This window comes from Ascaphus truei, chromosome 2 (assembly GCF_040206685.1).
Source record: "Ascaphus truei isolate aAscTru1 chromosome 2, aAscTru1.hap1, whole genome shotgun sequence".
Lineage (NCBI taxonomy): Eukaryota > Metazoa > Chordata > Amphibia > Anura > Ascaphidae > Ascaphus > Ascaphus truei.
Window position 1 is genome coordinate 55,886,918 of NC_134484.1, and position 15,484 is coordinate 55,902,401.

The 15,484-nt window shown below is 39.2% G+C and overlaps 1 protein-coding gene across 4 annotated transcripts in view; it reads right to left on the reverse strand.

The window, feature by feature from the left end:
• The window catches only part of PKHD1L1 (PKHD1 like 1), a 210,357-nt gene that overhangs the window by 81,904 nt on the left and 112,969 nt on the right, over positions 1 to 15,484 (reverse strand). For all 4 annotated transcript variants that reach the window (XM_075582424.1, XM_075582423.1, XM_075582425.1 and 1 more), the window contains 8 exons: positions 14,547 to 14,717; positions 14,018 to 14,241; positions 11,924 to 12,911; positions 10,131 to 10,376; positions 9,248 to 9,397; positions 5,943 to 6,117; positions 4,533 to 4,689; positions 1,649 to 1,805 (listed from right to left, as the gene is read on the reverse strand). In XM_075582424.1, coding sequence (XP_075438539.1) covers positions 1,649 to 1,805; positions 4,533 to 4,689; positions 5,943 to 6,117; positions 9,248 to 9,397; positions 10,131 to 10,376; positions 11,924 to 12,911; positions 14,018 to 14,241; positions 14,547 to 14,717 — 2,268 coding nt within the window. The remainder of the gene's footprint in view (positions 1 to 1,648; positions 1,806 to 4,532; positions 4,690 to 5,942; positions 6,118 to 9,247; positions 9,398 to 10,130; positions 10,377 to 11,923; positions 12,912 to 14,017; positions 14,242 to 14,546; positions 14,718 to 15,484) is intronic.

Below are 15,484 nucleotides of genomic sequence, written 5' to 3' on the forward strand. Positions count from 1 at the left end.
TATTTTCCTGGCTTGTCTCTTGTTTATTTAATTTTGAATTTGCCTTTCTTTCTACTGTTCAGGTTTATGTATATTTTTCACTCCCTGTCCCACTCTCTATTTAGTTTTCAATTATTTTGAATTCTCGAGTCCCATGTCCTTCTCGAGTCCCATGTCCTTCTCTAGTCCCATGTCCTTCTCAAGTCCCATGTCCTTCTCGAGTCCCATGTCCTTCTCGAGTCCCATGTCTTTCTCGAGTCCCATGTCCTTCTCGAGTCCCATGCCCTTCTCGAGTCCCATGCCCTTCTCGAGTCCCATGCCCTTCGAGTCCCATGTCCTTCTCGAGTCCCATGTCCTTCTCTAGTCCCATATCCTTCTCTAGTCCCATATCCTTTTCTAGTCCCATATCCTTCTCTAGTCCCATATCCTTTCCTAGTCCCATATCCTTCTCTATTTGCATATCCTTCTCTAGTCCCATATCCTTCTCTAGTCCCATATCCTTCTCTATTTCCATATCTTTTTCTAGTCCCATATCCTTCTCTAGTCCATATCCTTCTCTATTTCCATATCCTTCTCTAGTCCCATATCCTTCACTAGTCCCATATCCTTCTCTATTTCCATATCCTTCTCTATTTGCATATCCTTCTCTATTTGCATATCCTTCTCTATTTGCATATCCTTCTCTAGTCCCATATCCTTCTCTAGTCCCATATCCTTCTCTATTTGCATATCCTTCTCTAGTCCCATATCCTTCTCTATTTGCATATCCTTCTCTAGTCCCATATCCTTCTCTAGTCCCATATACTTCTCTAGTCCCATATCCTTCTCTAGTCCCATATCCTTCTCTAGTCCCATATCCTTCACTAGTCCAATATCCTTCACTAGTCCAATATCCTTCTCTATTTCCATATCCTTCTCTATTTCTATATCCTTCTGTATTCTCATATCCTTCTCTATCTTCATTTTGTCGAGCTTCCTCCTTTTTCTTGTTTTTCTTACTTTACTTAATTTCCTTCCTTTCTCTCTGGTCTATGTTCAAATCTAACACTCCTCTCTGTGCTTCTTTAATTTTCTCACAGATGCCCAGACATGCACAACTTCCACAAGTCCGTATATAATATGTGGCATCAGCATGAGCTGTAGTATATTTATCACAGGTAACACCTGGGCAAGATCAACACCAGGGATTCAATAAAAAAGAAATTGTGATTAAATGTTTCAGCAATTTTAACATTAAAATGTATTCATTTTAATATTTTATCATCGTTATATCTTTTTTAAGTTTACATAAGGACTACTTTATCTTATTTTATATGTGCTTCATTTACAGGAATCATTTTAATACACATTGGTGGGAGGAAACAGTATCATTTCTCAACCATCATAGAACATTTTTTATCCAGCGTTGAAAAAAGCTTCTAAATCGCTCTGATTACATAAACTATAACAATATAATTTACCCTTTAATAGTTATATTCTCTGGACAGGGCATTACCTGGCCATTAATACCCCAGTTGAGTCCACCTAGAACTTTAATAGCCACGTAATGCCCTGTCCTTTGGGAATTATTACTTAAGTATTCAACAAATGCACCAATTTACTAAATGGTACAGAAGTCTGTTGGCGCTAAATCAGCACTGGTTGACAAGTTTGCATGTATACACTTTACCCTGAATCAGTAGCATCTTTAGCACAGGGGTACTTTGATCCAGCAAGACTGTTTGCCCTTTAGTGATAACTGCAAATGTTCCTTCATCAGGAGGCGATTCTCCTCCCCATGTATATTTTGACGACCAAACATCAATGTAGAAAAAGTCTGCATTGTCCTGAAACAAATCATTTAAAGAAAAGAAAATAAGCTGTTTAATATACCCATTATCACATGATGTCTTCATATTTGTCATTTGCCACAATTTAGAGCACCACCTGGCAATTAATTATGCATCAACACAGAAAAGTATGTTTGTATAAGTCACATAATGCTACTGTACTGTGTGTGTGTGATACCATCGCGAGACCTTTGTTCGCTGTCGAGATAGGATTTTATCCTGAAATGCCTGAATTTGCTACCTTATTGTAAGTAGCTGTCTATATGCGCTGTAATATCAATAAAAATGTACTTCACCACAGCAAGGCTCCTTACCAGGCAGACCAGGAGATCCACGGAATCTATATATAATAAAATTGAATCTTGCGAGTCTGGTGCTAGATGCGGTGAATCTGATTGGTCCGAGGGTCTGCCCGCCCGCCCGTGACTCTCATTGGCCAAGAGGTACGCTCCACTGTGACACACACATAGACACACACAGACATTGGTCCCTGCGTCCGTCCGCCCCCCCCCCCCCACCGCGACTCTCATTGGCCAAGAGGTACGCTCCACTGTGACACACACATAGACACACACAGACATTGGTCCCTGTGTGCCTCCCACACGACTCTCATTGGCCAAAAGGTAGAGTGACATCACTGACACACACCTACTTCACTGTCACACACTGACACTGACACACCATACCCCCAGAGAACCCCTGCGGAGTCCAAGGTAAGTTTCAGCCATCTCACACTGTCACCCCTGATAAGTTTCAGCCATCTCACACTGTCACCCCTGTCTATACACACACCCTGTGTACAGACACACTCACACCTGAGACCCTTGGTAACTTTCATCCATCTCTATACACACACCCTGTGTACACACACACACTCACACCTCCACTCACACATCAGACCCTTGACTTTCATGCTTCTTCATGTAATAAAAACGGATTAACACACACCCTGTGTACACACACACACTCACACCTGAAACCCTTGGTAACTTTCATCCATCTCTATACACACACCCTGTGTACACACAGGGGGGAGAGGGAGTCAGGAGAGAGGGGGGGAGAGGGAGTCAGGAGAGAGGGGGGGGGAGATGGAGTCAGGAGAGGGGGGGGGAGAGGGAGTCAGGAGAGAGGGGGGAGAGGGAGTCAGGAGAGAGGGGGGGAGAGGGAGTCAGGAGAGAGGGGGGAGAGGGAGTAAGGAGAGAGGGGGTGGTCAGGAGAGAGGGGGGAGAGGGAGTCAGGAGAGAGCGGGGGGGGAGTCAGGAGAGAGGGGGGGAGAGGGACGAAGGGGGAGCCAGAACATTACATCACGGGCAACGCCGGGTATATCAGCTAGTACAAAATAAGGAAGAGACAGCACTCAGGGTAATGTCACAAGTAGAATTGTATTCAAAAGCAGGCACAGTCACCGACGTTTCGTCCTAGGGACAGGACCTTTATCAAGGGAGTGCTTTATCAGTGCCTGCTTTTGAATACAATTCTACTTGTGACATTACGTTGAGTGCTGTCTCTTCCTTATTTTGTGTTCCATGGATCTTCTGGTCTGCCTGGTAATGAGCCCTGATATATATATGACTTAGTAAATATGAGGCATTATGTTATAGTAATGAGCAATACAAGGTGTGAGCTAAGTGACACATTTCATAAACAAAAACAAATTAATATAAACGACCCATTGTTCTTTGTATTAAATTATATATTTGTTTCTTTTTTTATTTTTTATTATTAAATAAAATGACACTTTGTCCAATTCATTTAACATTATTATTAAATTCCCTTCCTGTATTGGAATTTCTCATTCTCTATTTTGGCTTTTTCACTCGTTGTTCTGATATGCTAAATTCAACTGGATGTAAGCGATTTAAGAATTTTCACCAGCAGTGTTATTAATAAAGTCATCTTCCTTCAATTATAAATATGCTAACATACTGGATTTAAATACAACAAACTAATTTTGTGGAGAACCTTCACTCAAGGTTTTACTTGGATACTGAAGTGAAAAAAGTGTTTCCAAGCGCTAATATATATATTAATTAGACATTAGGAGATGCTGGAAAAAAAAAGGTGACTAAACCATTCACAGTGCAAGGTACAGAAAAAACAGACAACCCTACTTCCACTGGTCACTAAAACTGTTTCATTCACGCATAGCAGCTGCAGTATCAGTGACAAATATCAAACTGATTAATCAAAAGGATGAAATAGCTGCCTTTGAGTGGGCCCTCTGTATTTCTCTGCTTTAGGCTAAACTGTACACGCTGTACAGTACAGGAAGGCAGGAAAAATCTTTAGCGAATTATAAAATTTGATGTAAAAAGTGACATTCCCACAGTGCACATCACTCCCAAGAATACGGTTATTGAAGGTGATTTGGGGTCCTGATGAAGACTCACAGACACACCCAGGAGTTCTCTATATTTGCTATATAGTAGGGAATAATTTAATGTATTCTGTATAGAGCATAATGTGACTCATTGGTAAACTCTGCAAAATAAAAATGTTGAAAGGTTTTATTAAATTTATCATATAGTTATTTGTCAGTTCAAATTGACAACTTGCCCGGACAAATGTGATTTTCTGAACTACACAATAAAAGTATATATTTAAGCCTTCACTAGATAGAGTAGACTATTAACCCAGTATAGATCTTCAATGGGAAATATAAAGGGAATGACGTCAACTATTTCTTCTCTGCTTTACTTTAGACAATAGTGCAATTTTTCTTACCATCTTAGCGACTCCTTGGCCTTCAATGTTCACTTTAACCTTGGCTCGTTGTGAAGGAGACTGAGCTTTTGTGATACATATAATATGTGTGCTATTGGCAGACTGCATCTCACATGTCGCTTGTGCTATGGTAACACTGATACTTGAGCTGTTGGTGCTTCCAAAACAAACAAAAAATAGGATAAAAAACAATAACCTCACATGCTTATGTACATTTTGCTTGTCCTTCCCAAAATCTTGTGCTGCGTTACACAAATTTTTTTAGGCTATATTGACTAAGTGATGCTATGACGTTAGACCCTTTCTAGTGTAGGAAGACTCCAGTCCTTACAGCTTGTTCAAGTATATAGTGTGTACGGTGTCTTCTAGAGCCAGAAAGTCGGCAAGTGTTGCCTCAGCCACCCGAATAATATAGTTCACTTCTTCATATAATAAGGTTCCAACTTGTCGACATACACTATTGGACTGTAGGCATGCACTGCTGACAATACCGTCTTGGTCAGAGTACCGTTATTTCTCATTGAGGTAATTCATGCTGTGATCTGAATTCTTTGACTTAGTAAATATGAGGCATTATGTTACAGTTATGAGCAATACAAGGTGTGAGATAAGTGACACATTTCACAAACAAAACCAAATTAATATAAAAGACCCATTGTTCTTTGTATTAAATTATATATTTGTTTCTTTTTTTTTTTTATTATTATTATTATTAAATAAAATGACACTTTGTCCAATTCATTTAACATTATTATTAAATTCCCTTCCTGTATTGGAATTTCTCATTCTCTATTTCGGCTTTTTCACTCGTCGTTCTGATATGCTAAATTCAACTGGACGTAAGCGATTTAAGAATTTTCACCAGCAGTGTTACTGTATTAATAAGATCATCTTCCTTCAATTATAAATATGCTAACATACTGGATTTAAATACAACAAACTAATTTTGTGGAGAACCTTCACTCAAGGTTTTACTTGGATACCGAAGTGAAAAAAGTGTTTCCAAGCGCTAATTGGTGTGGAAAATAAAATAAATATATTGGTGAATTAAAATATAATAATAGTGCTGCCTTCATGATGTGGAATTCTCACAGATCCACAAAAATTACTGTGAAAAGAAAAGGGGTGACACTAGGCGCAAAGGAATGATATGAAATGGGTGGTTAACCAAGTGTTCTCAAAATAAGCATAAACAAGGTAAGTATATGAAACAAAAATAAAATATTTATTAAAATATACTAAAAATAAGCACAAAAAATTCCAAATAAGGAAATATTTTTGTTTCATATACTTACCTTGTTTATGCTCATTTTGAGAACACTTGGTTAATCACCCATTTCATATCATTCCTTTGCGCCTAGTGTCACCCCTTTTCTTTACTTGGATACTACCTGCACTGATTGGCAATACCTGAATCCTGAGCCAGTGATGGTGAGTCTGCTTCCTCCGGCTGTACCGCCTCGCTTAGGATAGACATCAGATATTACAGGAGTCAGCGTGGAATCGTAGGAAAAGGCATTATCCAGTTGGGCAACATCATTTCCATTGGCAACAAGGACATGACAGCTTTGTGCAAAGGAAGTCTCTACAAAAACACAGAGTAAAGACTATGCTACAATCCAATGTTACTTCATTCTGTATTAATACATATCTTGTATTTGAGTCAGTCATTCAACTCTAAATTCCACACAGTGCTGGGATCACAATATTTGTTTGTATATATTTAATGCACCCCTGTGGTGGGAAATCACAGACCACCTTCTGTGCTTATGGTCCTAATTAAAGTGTTATTACTACTGGGTTTGGTAAGTGCAAATTATCTTCTGCTACAGTTTGCCATTGTTCTGCATTTGTATGGAGTACAATTTTGGGCAGCACTCCTAAGAAAAGACATTATGGAACTAGAGAGAGTGCAGAGAAGAGCCACCAAATTAATCAAGGCGAAGGACAGTCTAACTTATGAGGAGAGGCTAACTAAATTAGATTTATTTACATTAGAAAAGAGGCGTCTAAGAGGGGATATGATAACTATATACAAATATATTTGGGGACAGTATAAGGAGCTTTCAAAAGAACTATTCATCCCAAGGGTAGTAAAAAGGACTCAGGGCCATCCCTTAAGGTTGGAGGAAAGATGATTGCCCCAGCAACAAAGGAAAGGGTTATTTACAATAGGGAAGTTACAATGTGGAATTCATTACCCATGGAGACTATGATGGCAGATACAATAGATTTTTTCAAAAAAAGGTTGGACATCTTTTTAGAAAGGAAAGTTATACAATGATAAACTAAATAAGTAAACATGGGAAGAATGTTGATCCAGGGATTGAACACGATACATAAAGCTTGGCCCCCTGCAGACGCACTTACCAGAACTCCCTCCTACTGTCTCTGTACGTTCTACCTACCTACCAATTAGACTGTAAGCTCCTCGGGGCAGGGACTCCTCTTCCGAAATGTTACTTTTATGTCTAAAGCACTTATTCCCATGATCTGTTATTTATATTATCTGTTATTTATTTGATTACCACATGTATTACTACTGTGAAGCGCTATGTACACTAATGGCGCTATATAAATAAAGACATACAATACAATACAATTAATCTGATTGCCAATTCTTGGAGTCAGGAAGGAATTTATTTTTCCCCTTATGAGATATCATTGGAAGATATTCACTGGGGTTTTTTGTTTGCCTTCCTCTGGATCAATATGGAAGTATAGATATAGGATAAAGTATCTGTTGTCTAAATTTAGCATAGGTTGAACTTGATGGACGTATGTCTTTTTTCAACCTCATCTACTATGTAACTATGAATGTGTAGTCTTCTAATGCTGACCATGGTAGACTTGCCATGCTAAACAACAATTGTACCTAAGTATCAAAAAGCTAAATTACCAATATTTATTTATCTATTTATATCAAATATTTTTTATTACACAAAGCAGGGCCCACTATTTATTAAATGATTTGCAATGAATGGTACCCTTTATTAAACAAATGTGAAAATGATATACAATATGTTGTTATAAAAAAAGGTTTTGAAAACACAAAAGAGGTTACAGTATGTATCAGAGCTGTAAGAACAAGTAGGGCCGCCGATAGGGGGCGGTAGAGCCAGGACATGTGTCCTAGGCCCAGTGGTTGTGAGGGGCCCAGCAGGCACTGGAAGTTTGGCCCCGCCCAACTTCTGCGTCCGGCTGCAGAGCCTCTGATTTTCGATGGGTCCCCAGTTTTCCCCAGCTGTTCCGGGCCCCCCTCTCTTGCCGAACCCGCAGCTTGTCTCTTCCGGTGCGTGCTGGAAGCCGGGCCCAGATTCCGCATTCGCGTGTGGACGGGAGTGGCAACAGAGATCTGACTCAGATCATCCAAGGTAAGGTGTAGTGTGTGTGTGTGTTTTGTATTTTGTGTGTGTGTAGGGGGCTATTGTATTGTGTGTGTGTGTGTGTGTGTGTGGGGAGGGGTTGTATTTTGTGTGTGGGGGTTATTGTATTTTGTGTGGGTGAGGGTATTGTATTTTGTGAGGGTGGGTATTGTATTTTGTGTGTGTGGAGGTTATTGTATTTTGTGTGGGTGAGGTTATTATATTGTGTGTGTGGGGGGGGGGAGGGGGTGGGGGTTGTATTTTGTATATACATGAAAAAGGGGCAAAACTGGAGAAACCAATGAACCAGATTGTTCATGGAATACGGTCTCACAGCATACATTGAATTTTTTTAGTAATACATCTGTTACAGTCTTCAATGTGTAGCTGTAGCCATGCCACCTATGGCTAATAACCTACCCTACTCCTGGCAGTAAGCCCTGGTAAAAGCAGGCCTGCCAGTAGTCAATATGGGTTTTCCCTACACACTGGTTGCACTTGATTGACAGTGGGAGGCGGTGACATCAGGCCTGAGCATGTCCAAACATTGGACAGACCTGATGCCCTCTTCCTGGCTATACTTAAGGGCGCTGCCGCCCCAAATTTAGGTTGTGTGCCTCTTCCTTGAGAGAGGCAGTATCACACAGGATTGCCTGGAGCTTGGCCTACCCTGTTCCGTTTCCCTTTGGGGGAAAGTGAGTGATACCCTATACTCCTGGTCCTTCTAGAGGCTCAGGGAAGAGCTAGGACTGCTGCGGGTGCCCTTGGCCTGTAGTGTAGGTCCAGGGACCATCCTTCAGCTGACCATCCCAGAGACCTGTCCTGTTCCTGTGCTGTACAGAAAGAGAATAAAGCTGTTCCTGTTGTTATACCTCCTGCCTGGTGTGTGATCTTACTGGGAGGAGAGGTGATTAGTTTTATTGTAGGAGATCATCTTCACCTATCTGGAGCCTACAGCCTACAGGAGGTGCTGCACTGCTAGAGAACCATGTGGGTAATGTACCCAGAAACCTGATCCTGTGTCCCCACTACCACCGGCGGACAGCTCAGTCATCCTGTTACCAGCAGGTATCATGCACCACAAGACCAGTAATGGTAGAATCTCCCAGGGGGTCGGGGAAACACTGTTACAAATGCACAGCCCCAAAAAGAGACCTCCCAGGCATATAGGTTCAAGGAAGAATTTGCACTTTACATCACCTATGTGCATAGATTGTAGAGTATTTTCTCTGAGGAACAGAGCCTATACTGACATGACAAACTCACATGCAAGATATTTTAAATTTAGCACTCAGCGTTCACATTGAGTACAAAATTAATAGAAACAAGAGACTGCATCTGCTGGCTTACCATTCTGTGGTGGTACTTCACAAAAGAGGACATTTGTATTTGATTTGAATATGTCCACTTTGCATTCAGAGTTGCAAACAAGTACTTTAGAATTCAGCTGATCAAAGCCAGAGCCGGTGACTGTGATTGTTAAACCCCCACCAAAGCTGCCTAAAAAAATATATATATGCAGAAGTATTAGACACAGTGGATACAAATTAGTTTAACAGCCGAGATGAATCTGCATACAGTATAACATTGTTATCTATATGATGGAGTAGGATGGTACTAAAATGTCAAAACTGAAAGAAAGGTTTGGCCATATTGGTGACCCGGTGGATTTAAACGTAAATAACATCATTATTTCTGGGTTCTTAACTTGTTGCCCCTCTGGGATTAGGATTTTACATGGAGGGAATCTGAATATAGAAACACATTGATAAGGAAATGTAATTATGTAATATAGTAGAAGGTTACATATAATTACAGCTTGGCAACTCTCATTCTATTCTCAAATTGGAACCGCGTAGAAACAGGAAAAGGAAAAAACATATAAAAAACGAAAGTAATCCGTTATTAAGCAAGGAGACAGTTCCTCATCTAGTGTGCAGTTCTATGTGAATGGATTAATTAATTCATTCATTAAAACCAAATTTACAAGAATTTGTTAAATCCTGAATAGTCTTAGAATGTGTTCAAATTGATTTTGCATTTACCTTGTTTTATTTAAATTAATGCAGATAGTCTAACGTTTAAATAGTTTTCCAAACTACAATAAAATATATGTTTTTGTATATTAACACCTCAATGGAAGGGTTATCAATTCACTGCATGCCTAATTTATCCATATACTTATATGCACAACTATTCTTCCATAGTTTCTCAATTTCTTCTTATTCCTTACCTCTATTTGGAGAGACATTTGTCATAGTTAGTTCATATTTAAAATATGCACTGGTCTTTGCAAAACCTTTTTGATTATGTAGCATCACAGAGAAATTGCCTCCAGAATGGTTACCAACGATACACTGTAACTGGTGATCAGTGACTGCCGTTATATTGCATGCAGTATTGTCTATGCTCACGGCAATCTGTGTGGCATCCAAACCAAACTGTGATCCAGCAACTGTGATCAATGTTCCAGATGGTCCTAGACAAAAATATTTGACAGGTCCTTCAGAATTTAGCATAATTAATGTACATATATGCAATATTTTATTATATGTTAAAGTACTAATTACAACAAAATAGTCTAGCTTTGAAATGTCAAAGTAAATTAGATGTATTCCGATTTATAGACATTTCTTGCTTATCAATAACTGTTATAATAGTTTGTTTATAAATGTAGTTTATTCTTGGAAATTTATGATGGGTAAAACTATCATCATGAATTTGTACGTAAAGAAAATAATTATACCACTAATGAGCACATTCACATGTCTCAGACGAGACCGGCCCAGAAACTTGCCTTTCGTCAATATCTCTTAGCACAGGGGTGCGCAAACTTCTTGAGCTACACCCCTCCTGCCCGGGAGCCGCAGCGTTCGCGCCCCCCCCCCTCTCCAATGACTCAGCATCATTTGAGCATCATCATTTGAGCATCATTTGATGCGCGTTGCCATGGCGACGCATCGCCGAAGACCCAGCTGCCAGCAGGTAAGTGAGTTACAGAGGCCTCACGCCTCCCCCGGCATTTAATTTAAATGCCGTGGGGAAGAGCGAAGGGCCTCTGTAACTGCCCGTGCCCCCCCTAGAAATTCTCCTGCCACTCAAGGGGGTCACGCCCCCCAGTTTGCACACCGCTGTCTTAGCATACAATGCTTTCACTGCCGCCAGGGATTCTGGGTAACAACATGCAAACGAGCACTCACTGTGTGTCACGTTTTGCTTCTTATGCATTTTAACATGTATCCCTATAAGATTACATTATACCTATAGTAATACACATCTTTTTCAGCACAGCCTGGGTTTAAAAAGTGCACAGCCAATATACCTACTCACAGACAGCTGTTTCAACCTTTTGGATCTCATCAGTGTGAGTATTGGCTATGCAGTGTGTAGCTGAGATTGGTTCCAACCAGACACAAATCAAGTCACGGTGAGCAACTTATGTCGTGGAAAAAACTCAGTTCACACTTATTATTATTTAGGCAAAAGCAATCTGTTGAGAAACTTTATTGCAGCAGCCGCTTGGAAGAGTCCATCTAATACAAATTAAACAATGCTGTCTGACCAACACAAAATGCACTGCTGAGATGGTCCAAAACAGTCTTTTTTATACCCCCAAAAGAGGGTGGGTATGCATAATTTCATATGTCATTATTGGTTATACATTTGCTATATCTTTATGTACTGTATATATATCCCCCTCGAGGTATACAGTATGTTGTTGGCCAAGAACGATTTCCTAGCAGACTAAACACAAAAGAATACTTATGATGTCTAACAATCTCATACTTCCACACTTATAATATGAAAAGAAAACAAAAATGTTGGTTAGATTGTATACACTTACTGGCCAGTTGTTTAGAAAGGAAATCGTTCTTGGCCAACAACATACTGTATACCTCGAGGGGTCCCGAGTGGCCATTGCAACTTCCATCTGTGGACAATGTTTTATCATTCTACTTGCATCTAATTACAATGTTATATCAATGAACATAACCTAAAAAACACGATATTAAAAATAAAGCATACCTGTGACTGGAAGAAGTGATGTCACTGCAGGGGTGTCACTCTCTGCATATAAAAAGCTTAGCGCTGGATAAACAATAGAATGCACACGGATATACACTGTGGCATTTTTAGCAGCCAGAGAGGGAGGTGTGACACACTGAACTTCAACGGTGGTAACGGATCCCACTTGGCATGCAGAACCATCAATTAGCACTGTAGTGTTGAGAGGGTCAAATCCATTTCCTTGGATCAACAGAAGTGTACCACCTTTAATGCTTCCAGACTTTGTTAAAAGAGTTGCTTCTGCAGGGCTATTGATGGTAAATCTCCCTGAAGCCAAACCTTTACTTAAAACTATAACTTTGACAACATAATCACCAGCAGGAATAGGATTAATGGTACAACTAATGTTGGTGTCACTAACATATAGTGCCTCTAACTGCATGTCTCCTAAATATATTATAATGTCATCAACACTTGTTCCAAAGCCAACGCCATGTATGTCAAATGTAGATGTGTTATGGGTAATAGTGGGGGGAATGCTTGATATGACAGGTGTAACTGTACTAGTATATGAAAAGCTGCAGGAACCTTTGCACTGAGTGGGAATGCCATTTACATCAACCTTTACATCCACATTATGTGAATTGCCAGGCAACGTATCACATGTAATATCTGTATAATTTACAGATACAATGGCACAATCCAAACCTGCTATCGTTACTCTTGTGCTGCCTTTTGTATCTGAAAACCCTGACCCATGTATGGTTAACCGTGTATATCCTGTAAATGACCCATCACTAGGAGTGACAGACTCAATGTGAGGCAAAAGGGCAAAACGCCGAGCCATTTCCTCCGTCAAAGTGTTGATGGCATTGCCAAGGTTGTTCACTGTGAGTGAAACAATTTCTGCAGTCCCAACAGACATTGTGTTTTGAGGGTCCACGTTGCATGTCACTGAATTCTCATCGGCATAGGAAACAGTACAGGGATATTTTCCAATCGAAATCTAATTTAAAAAAATAGATATAATTACAATATTTATGTAGCATTTCTTGTTATGAAACTACGCGATATCTTAACATTTTAAATGTGATGACAGTTTTATATTGATGACAGTGTGGTAGACTGTAGGTCCTTCCAACAGTGACTCAGTACTTGCATATATAGAATGTGCTGTATAGTATATAGTACAACATATCACAGTGTGATATATTGCAGTCTGTCTATAGATACCAGTGGTGCAGTTGGAACATCATATTGCAACATATTACACATTACCTATAAGGTTTTCATAGCTTTATTTGCTCACAATATAAAGATTGAAGACATAAGTTATTAACTCATAGAAACGTAGAAACTGACCACTGATAATGACCATCTTGCCCACACACACTGCCTGTAAATCCTTAGTTAATGGAGAATTTCTATTTGATCTTTGACTTTTTCCTAATTAGAACTCTTTCATAAATATCTTGAGAATTTTTTACATTTCTTGAGTGTATCTATCTCTACCATCACTGCTGGAAGGCTATTCCATACAGTATATCTACTATTGTTGCTCATGCAACCTGTGTTAATATTTTCACTATACAGTACATACATATAAATTGCTTACTTGTGCATTGTGTCTATAACTCCCAAATATCATACCATGTTGTTTTATTCTATACAGTAGGTAGCCAAAAAGTCAGCTTTTTATTTAAATTAGAGAACATGGATGTTTGGAAAATTCATCTGCTATACGCTTTTGTGTGAGATCTACAAGAAATTTAGGCCAATATATACTAAATGGTGCTATTCCATACAACACTTTTCAGGGATTGAAAACACCTTACAGAAAATGTCCTATGGAGCTGCAAGGTGTCTTGGGGAGTAGCAAAGCTTAGTAAATAGGCGCCTTAATGCACACCATGGTTTAGGAAAATATTTTTGTTTTACCACCCACATAATTGATATGTTTTGGGACAAAATGTTTCCCTATTTGAAACAGAGAATAGGCATTGTAACAAATAAATCCACAATAAATGTAAAAAAAGGTTATTTTGCTTTTGCTCAAGCACATTCTGTGTAACAATTGATCCCAGTGCATATCTGTTTAATAGGATGTTTTACCTGATTAGCACATATGACATTACTGAAACCAGTCCCATTGATGGTTATTGAGTCATGAATTGTTCCAGAAGATGGGTCAATGCTGTCTATGGAGGGGGAGTAGCAGCTTGAAAACTCAAACACAATAGAATTGCTGCTCTGGCTATCATTAGAGAGGTGAGGACATGCGGGCTCCTTTGCCTGGCAGTCAGCCAATGACCTTTCTGAGCGGAGTGAAACCGAAGCTGTACAAAGACATACGATAAACACTATTTACATGTCTCTATTAAAAATTATACTTACAAAATATGTTTCAATATTCTTCTCTGTCATATTAGAATATATTATGTTAATATCACCACTACATTAGCATACGATCCATCTATACATGATTCCATTACATATTAAATAGGTACATATGAAAGAAAACTTGCAGGAGACATTTATAAGAAGATCAAATTCTGCTTCTATTTGCGTTTACTTGAAAACTGTAAAGCAACATTGGGTTTAACCCAACTGCAGACTTTTCCATAATGTGGGCATTGGTTACCTGGAACGTATTTGGCTTCTATTCCTCCAACTGACAAATAGATTTGACTTTTCAGATCCTGAGCTGGCAATACGTGGATCACACCTTGTAGAAAAATAGTCTGTGCCACATTAACATAACCACTGCTGTAGTAATAGATTCCAGGAGATGTGAACTGGTATGAGAAGAAACCTAAGCACAATAGAAATATTGAAGCATATGAACATCAGTAAGAGGATAATAGGATAATAATGGCAGATGTCAGAAGTCAGCCTAAGGATATTAAATACACAATAATATGAATATAATCATTAAAATGCGAGAATGGACATTTAAAAAAACGAAAGCATAATATCACTTGGAAACACGTTGCCTTATTCATTAAATAATTCTCGCATGTCCAAACCATGCAATGTTTGTGATAAGTAGAGATTTGGTTTGTCCATTTCATGTATACAGTAAATAGAAATACCATACGTGGTGCATTTGCATGTCTCACACAGGTCTGCATCCCTGTCTTTCCCCATTATCGCATAGCATATATTGCTTCCACTGCAGTCATGGATTCTGGTTAATGACATGCAAATGAGCACAGAGTGCCCATGTGATATTGAAATTTGGTATGTAAATAAGCAAATCTTACAAAATTCACATACTATTAAATACATTGACCAAGAGTCAAGCCCACATTTGGAGTATGGCACTCTGATCTAGAGGTAACTGCCATTGAGTTTAAAGGCTGTTACCGCTGTAGTGGGTGCGATACCCCAAATAGCAGCTCCATGAATCCCAGCCATTGTGAGATTGGAACGGAGAGCTGAAATCTCGTAGGTTTTTCTGTAATCAAAATCTTAGTGATACAAGATTTCCAGATATATTTACTGCTACCTACTGCCAGTAAATACTGCCTAGTTTGGTATCTACAAACAGTTTGATGAATAAGTCCCAGAGAACAAAAA